Raw genomic sequence first — 7955 nt, 5'->3', positions numbered from 1 at the left:
TTAACGAGCCGGGCCTGGCCTCGACGCTCGGCAGCGGGGAGGGGACGCCGCTGTCACATGACGTGGCACTGCTCCCCGGTGGTCTCGGGCAGAGTGAGCCCCTCCAGGTCCAGGTTGAGGCCGGGGGGCTGCGGGGGACAGCGGGGACGGGGACAACTCGGAGCGATGTCCCCAAAGTGGGGGGGACCCCACGGGGCACTGACCCCACATGGGGTGCCCAGAGGTGGAAGGAAAGGAGGGCAGAAAGAGGGGACACGTGGGGACAGCTGGGGACAACTAGGGCAACGCAGGGACCATAGGGGACAGTTAGGGACACTCAGGGACCACAGGGGACCGTAGGGGACATTCAGGGACCATAGGGGACAGCTGGGGACACTCAGGGACCATTGGGGACACTCAGGGACCGTAGGGGACAATTGGAGGGATTGGGGATGGGGACCATATGGGACAGCTGGGGACACTCAAGGACCACAGGGGACCGTAGGGGACAGTTAGGGACACTCAGGGACCACAGGGGACAATTGGAGGGATTGGGGATGGGGACCATAGGGGACAGTTGGTGACACTCAGGGACCATAGGGTACAGCTGGGGACATTCAGGGACTGTAGGGGACAGTTGGGGACTCTCAGGGACCACAGAGGACACTCAGGGACCACAGGGGACAATTGGGGACACTCTGGGACTGTAGGGCGCACTCAGGGACCATAGAGGACAGCTGGGGACACTCAGGGACCATTGGGGACACTCAGGGACCACAGGGGACAGTAGGGGACAGTTGGGGACATTCAGGGACATTCTGGGACCATAGGGGACAGCTGGGGATGCTCAGGGACCATTGGGGACACTCAGGGACCACAGGGGACAGTAGGGGACAGCTGGGGACATTCAGGGACCATAGGGGACAGCTGGGGACACTCTGGGACCGTGGGGCACACCCAGGGACCATAGAGGACAGCTGGGGACATTCAGGGACCACAGGGGACGGTAGGGGACAGTTGGGGACACTCAGGGACCACAGGGGACAGTAGGGGACAGCTGGGGACATTCAGGGACCATAGGGGACAGCTGGGGACACTCTGGGACCGTGGGGCACACCCAGGGACCATAGAGGACAGCTGGGGACATTCAGGGACCACAGGGGACGGTAGGGGACAGTTGGGGACACTCAGGGACCACAGGGGACAGTAGGGGACAGCTGGGGACACTCAGGGACCACAGGGGACACTCAGGGACCATAGAGGACAGCTGGGGACATTCAGGGACCACAGGGGACGGTAGAGGATAGTTGGGGACACTCAGGGACCACAGGGGACAGTAGGGGACAGCTGGGGACACTCAGGGACCATTGGGGACACTCAGGGACCATAGAGGACAGCTGGGGACATTCAGGGACCACAGGGGACGGTAGGGGACAGTTGGGGACATTCAAGGACCGTAGGGGACAGCTGGGAACTCTCTGGGGCCGTAAGGGACAGTTGGGAGACTCTCAGGGACCGTAGGGGACAACTGGGGACACTCAGAGACCACGGGGGACCGCCGGGGACACCGCGGGACACTCACCGCCTCGCCAGCCAGCTCCTTGGGGGGGTGCCCCAGCTCCTGCAGCTGGATGAGCAGCGCTCCGTCAGCACCCGCTGCCACCCCCCCCCGGGGGTCCGACCCCCCGGTGTCCCCCCCCCCCCCCCTCGGGTGTCCCCCCCCGTGTCCCCAACCTGCTGCATCAGCTCCAGCACGGCCTCGAAGCGCGCCCGCCTGTCCCCGTCGCTGTCCTCGGGTCGCTCCGCCTCCAGCTCGCCGGCAGATGCGCCCCATGACGCCGTGCTGCGCACCGGTACCGCTCGTACTGCTCCTCCGGCAGCGCCGCACGGTGCCGCTGCAGCCACTCGGGGTACTGCGACAGTGACAACGACACCGCTGTCCCCACTCCTCCTGCCTGTCCCCGTCCCCATCCCCAGGACCCCTTCCCCCCCACAGCTGTACCCCAAAGATGCGCCCCAGCACTGCCCAGTGCCAACAGAGACACTCAGGGTACTGTGACAATAAAGGTGCCACTGCAGCCACACAGGGTGCTGTGACAGTGACAACAAGGGGGTGTCCCTACTGTCCCCACTCCTCCTGTCTGTCCCTGTCCCCATCCCCAGGACCCCTCCCCCCACAGATCCCAACAGCTGCACCCCAAAGATGCGCCCCAGCACTGCCCAGTGCCACGTGGGGTGCAGTGACAGTGACAACGAGGGGGTGGCCCCTGCTGTCCCCAGTCTGTCCCTGTCCCCACCCCCATGTCCCTCCCCCCCCAGCTCCCAACAATGAGGGGGTGTCCCACTGTCCCCAGTCCTCCTGCCTGTCCCTGTCCCCATCCCCAGGACCCCTCCCCTCCCCCACTCCCAACAGCTGTACCCCAAAGATGCACCCCAGCACTGCACAATGCCACGTGGGGTGCAGTGACAGTGACAATGAGGGGGTGTCCCTGCTGTCCCCAGTGTCCCCAATCTGTCTCTGTCTGTCCCTGTCCCCATCCCCATGTCCCTCCCCCAGCTCCCAAAAACGAAGGGGTGTCCCACTGTCCCCAGTCCTCCTGCCTGTCCCCGTCCCCATCCCCAGGACCCCTCCCCCCACAGATCCCAACAGCTGCACCCCAAAGATGCGCCCCAGCACTGCCCAGTGCCATGTGGGGTGCTGTGACAGTGACAATGAGGGGGTGTCCCTGCTGTCCCCAGTCTGTCCCTGTCCCCACCCCATGTCCCTTCCCCCCATCCCCAGGACCCCTCCCCTCCCCCACAGATCCCAACAGCTGCACCCCAAAGATGCGCCCCCAGCACTGCCCAGTGCCATATGGGGTGCAGTGACAGTGACAATGAGGGGGTGTCCTGCTGTCCCCAGTCTGTCCCTGTCCCCACCCCCATGTCCCTCCCCCCAAGCTCCCAACAATGAGGGGGTGTCCCACTGTCCCCACCCCCCCCAAATTCCAAACAGCTGCACCCCAAAGATGCACCCCAGCACTGCCCAATGCCACGTGGGGTGCAGTGACAGTGACAAACGAGGGGGTGTCCCTGCTGTCCCCAGTGTCCCCAATCTGTCCCTGTCCCCATCCCCATGCCCCTCCCCCCCCAGCTCCCAACAATGAGGGGGTGTCCCCTGCTGTCCCCACTGTCCCCAATCTGTCCCCTATCCCCATGTCCCTCCCACCCAGCTCCCAACAACGAGGGGGCGTCCCACTGTCCCCAGTCCTCCTGCCTGTCCCCGTCCCCATCCCCAGACCCCTCCCCTCCCCCACTCCCAACAGCTGCACCCCAAGATGCCACGTGGGGTGCAGTGACCAGTGGACAACGAGGGGGTGTCCCTGCTGTCCCCAGTGTCCCCAATCTGTCCTGTCCCACCCCCATGTCCCTCCCCCCCAGCTCCCCACAACGAGGGGGTGTCCCACCGCCCCATCCTCCCGCCTGCCCCCCGTGCCCGTCCCCCCCCAGCAGGGCGGGTGGCAGTGACACGGAGCTGTCCCCGTGTCCCCACCTTGTCGGTGATCTCTTTGAGGGAGGGGTAGAGCACGTCGCGGCTCAGCAGGTGCTGCAGCACGCTCTGCACCACGGGCAGCACGCCGCCGTCCCGCCGCCCTCCTCCAGCCCCAACCCCTCCATGGCCTTCACCACATCGTCCTCTGCGGAGCCCCTGCGGGGGACAGCGGTGACACCGCGGGGAGGGGACACCCGCACGCGGTCACATCGGTGGCACAGGGACCAAGGGGGTGGGGACAGCCCTGGGGCCCCGGGCTCTGTGGGGACACGGTGACATGGGTGGCACCAGGGCTTGGGGACAGCGGTGACAGCAGGGACCAGGGTTGGGGACAGTTCTCAGTGTCCCCAGGTTCTGTGGGGACACGGTGACCCAGGGACTGGGGTTGGGGACAGTCCTCTGTGCATGTCCCCAGGTCCTGTGGGGACACGGTGACATCGGTGGCACAGGGACCAGGGTTGGGGACAGCCCTGTGTCCATCCACGTCCCCAAACTCTACGGGGGTGTGGTGACATCGGTGACACCAGGGGTGGGGATGGGGACAGCTCTCTGTCCAAGTCCCCGGGCTCTGTGGGGACACGGTGACATTGGTGACACCACAGACCAGGGTTGGGGACACTCCTCCATCCACGTCCCCAAACCCTACTGGGACATGGTGACATGGGTGACACCAGGGGTTGGGGACAGCCCTCTGTCCCGGTCCCCAGGCCCTGCAGGGTGACATGGGTGACAGCAGGGGTTGGGGACACCCCCGTCCCCGTCCCCACCCCCACCTGGAGGTCGGTGGCGTTCCGGGCCAGGCCGCTCAGCGTCTCCTTCAGGCACGAGGTGAACTCCTGCTGCGATGCGGCGTCACCGCCTGCGGGGGGGGCGGGGGGGGAGGGGATATGGGGCGGGCAGGGGCTACGGGACCCCCACCCATCTCCTTCCATCCCATAATCCCACCCCCACGGGGCTGCGGACCACCAGCCCTCTCCTCCTCCCACCCCATAACATTCCAGGGCTCTGTGAGACCCCCACACTCCTCCCATCCCATAAACCCCTGGGGGTTACAGACCCATCCCCCCTATCCTATAACCCTCCCATGGGGCTGCAGGACCCCCCCAATCCCATAACCCCCCCATGGGGCTGCGGGACCCCCACCCCAATCCCATAACCCCCCCATGGGGCTGCGGGACCCCCCCCCCCCAATCCCATAACCCCCCCATGGGGCTGCGGGACCCCTCCCCAATCCCATAACCCCCCCATGGGGCTGCGGGACCCCCCCCCCCAATCCCATAACCCCCCCATGGGGCTGCAGGACCCCCCCCCCCAATCCCATAACCCCCCCATGGGGCTGCAGAACCCCCCACAATCCCCTTCCTCCCACCCCCATAACCCCTGGAGGCTACAGACCCCCACCCCCTTCCTATCCCATAACCTCCCCCAAATGGGGCTGTGGGATCCCCCCCCACCCAATCCCATAACCCCCAACGGGGCTGTGGGACCCCCACCAACCCCATGGAGGGGTTCCTGGCCCTAATGGGGGGTTTCCCCCAGCCTCATGGGGGAGGACAGCCCTATAGAGAGTCCCCAAACCCTTTACAGGGTTTCCCAATCCCACATGGGTGCCCCGATCCTCTATGGGGGCTCCCAGCCCCACAGAGCGGGGAGGGCAAGCAGCCCTATAGGGACTTCCAGCACTATACAGGGGGTTCCCAGCCCCATGGGGGAGGTTCCCAACCCTAAGTGGGGTGGGGGCAGAACTATATGAAGTTGCAGGCCCTAAATAGGGGCTCCTGGCCCCACATGGGGTTAGCTCCCGGCCCCACATGGGGTTAGCTCCCGGCCCCACATGGGGTTAGCTCCTCGGCCCCACATGGGTGTCCTGGCCCCATTTAGGGTTAGCTCCCGGCCCCACATGGGGTTAGCTCCCGGCCCCACATGGGGTTAGCTCCTCGGCCCCACTGGTGTGGGGAGCAGCCCTATAGCGAGTTCCCAAAGCCCCATCAAGAATCGCAGCCCTATCCACCAAATCCCATCCCCGTCTCAACACCCCAGCCCCACAGAAGGACCGGACCCCCCCAGAATGCCCCCCACCCCCCACCCCAAACCCACCCACTCTCCCCGCCGCCTCGGACAGTTTGCGGAACTGCTCCACCAGGTGCGGTTCCTCCTCGGCCAACTCCTTCATGGCGCGCTCGAACTCCGCGGTCGCCTGCGACGCCCAACTCCCCATCAAACAGCTCCTGGAAGAAGCGCTCCTGCGACGCAAACAGCGACTCCTGGGGGGGGGGGGGGGAAGGGGGTCAGGGATGTGGGGAGGGGGTCTGTGCCCCTCCTCCCCCCCCTTCCATCCCACCCTGTCCTCCCTCCCCCTCCCCCCCCCCCCCGGCCCCTTCCTTTCGGCCCTGGGGGGGTGGGATGGAGGTGCACCTGCGCTGCGGCGCCGGGGGATTCTCGGTGGTTTTGGGATCTCCGGGAATTGTGGGGGGGTGGGGGGGGGCGGGGGGGGCCGGGCCGGGCTTTCTCGAAGTCATCGAGGTGGCACCTGGATCAAGGAGGGGGGGGGCACGGTGAGGGGGTGACTCCTGGCACGGAGCCCCCCCCCCCTCCGCCTCCCCAACCCCACTGTACCCCAAAACTCTCCAGACCCAGACCCATCGCAGCTCTGTTCCCCCCCCCAGAGCCCTGCCCCCCGAGGCCCCTCCCCCCACAGCCCCCCCCCAGGCCTCACTGTTCCCCCCCCACCCCAACCTCCAGCACTGCCCCATAGCAGCCCCACACCTCAATGACCCCCACCCCCGATCCCACTGCACCCCCAGACCCCCCGAGCCCCCCAACCCCAGTGGGTCATACTCCCCCCATAAACTCCCCCAAACCAACCCCAGCCCCCCCAGCCCCCCCAGTACCCCCCCAGACCCCATTGGACCCCTATACCTTCCCCTACCCCACAGCTCCACTGCAGCCCCAGGACCCCCAAGTACCCCCTTAACCTCTCCCAGACCCCACAGCCCCCCCGCACTCCCAGTGCCCCCCAGAACTCTTACACTCCCAGTAACCCCATACCACCAATACCCCCCAGTATCCCCAGACCCCATAAAGTCCCACAGCCCCCCCCTACCCTCAGTACCCCCAGGCCAGACAGACCCCCCCCCCCATTCCCCAGAAACCCCCCACATCCCCAGTAGCCCCCAGAGCCCACAGCCCCCCATACCCCCAGTACTCCTTAGGTCTCACTGAGCCCCACAGCCCCCCCATAATCCCATAACCCCATTACCCCTCAGCCCCCCCCTTAATCTCATTACCTCCAGACCCCACGGCCCCCCCATACTCCCAGTGCCCCCCAAAAACTCCGTACAGCCCCATTAACCCCACACCCTCCCCATATCCCCAATACCCCCAGACACCATAAAGTCCCACAGCCCCCCAAAACCCCACAGCCCCCCCATATTCCCAGTGCCCCCAGACCCCACAACCCCCCCATATCCCCATTACTCCCAGACCCCACAGCCCCCCCATACCCAGTGCCCCCCAGAACTCGTACACTCCATTAACCACACGCCCACACCTCCCCTCCCCATACCAACCAATACCCCCAGCCCCCCCATAACTCCAGCACTCCCAGCCCCACACCTCCCCCACCCCCCCCCAGATCCCGGTTCCCCCGGGCCCCGCTCACTCTCCAGCAGCTCCTCCAGCTCCGGGTCGGGACCCGGGCCCGGCTCCGCCGCCATCTTCACACCGCTTCACCTCCGCCGAGGGGGCGTGGCCTTCGCAACCCCGCCCACTTCGCCACACCCCCTCCGCCAAACCCCGCCCACGGCCCAGCGCGGCCGCAAGGGGGCGGTACAAGCCGAGCTCGCGCCGGTGCGCCCCCTTGTGGCCGAGCTGCGGAACTGCAGCGCCGAGAGATTGTTTTGTGGGCGGGGCTAAGGAGTGGGCGGGGGTTTATAGGTAGGAGGGGCTATGGGGTGGGAGGAGCTACGAGGGGGTTACGGGGTGGAGGGTCTATGGGGGTGGGGCTACGGGGTTTAGCCACGAGGTGGGAGGAGCTACGGAGTGGGAGGGGCTACTGAGTGGGAGAGGTGACGGGAGCTGGGCCCTAAAGGGGGCTGTGAATGGGCGCCGGTGGGCTGAGGGCGATGGGGCGGATAACATCGATTTTCCGGGAGGAAAATGCTCCAGTTCCACATTGCAGCCCCAGAAGCGGTGGTTGGGGGTTGGATGTGAGGGATGCAGTGCGAGACGATGGGCTCAGGGTTTGTCCTGCAGCGTTTCGTGTGTCTCCCGGTGCTCAGTGCTGAGCCCCTGCGTAGAAGAGGACGGTATTGGCTCGCAGAGACAGCTTAGAGCTGCTCAATGGCTCCTCCCACCCCCCCAAAGCACCTCATCCCCCCACAGCACCTGTCAATGTTTCCTCCCACCCCCCCCACAGCACCCGCACAATGGTTCCGCCCTTAGC

General features: G+C 66.2%; 1 protein-coding gene across 1 annotated transcript; it reads right to left on the bottom strand.

Moving 5' to 3' along the window:
* Nucleotides 1–7227, bottom strand: PEX19 (peroxisomal biogenesis factor 19). Its single transcript, XM_065730398.1, is given in 12 exon segments — nt 1–128; nt 1562–1606; nt 1714–1794; nt 1796–1828; nt 1830–1892; nt 3512–3603; nt 3606–3667; nt 4259–4370; nt 5609–5717; nt 5719–5775; nt 5927–6041; nt 7127–7227. Coding segments are annotated over 12 exon segments (945 nt in total). The 3' UTR covers nt 1–53.
* Between the last annotated feature and the right edge of the window lie 728 nt (nt 7228–7955).

This window comes from Cyrtonyx montezumae, unplaced genomic scaffold (assembly GCF_038088225.1).
Source record: "Cyrtonyx montezumae isolate F1298 unplaced genomic scaffold, pur_monq_1.0 scaffold_126, whole genome shotgun sequence".
Lineage (NCBI taxonomy): Eukaryota > Metazoa > Chordata > Aves > Galliformes > Odontophoridae > Cyrtonyx > Cyrtonyx montezumae.
Note: the sequence above shows the minus strand (reverse complement) of the source record. Positions and strands in the feature narration are given on the sequence as shown.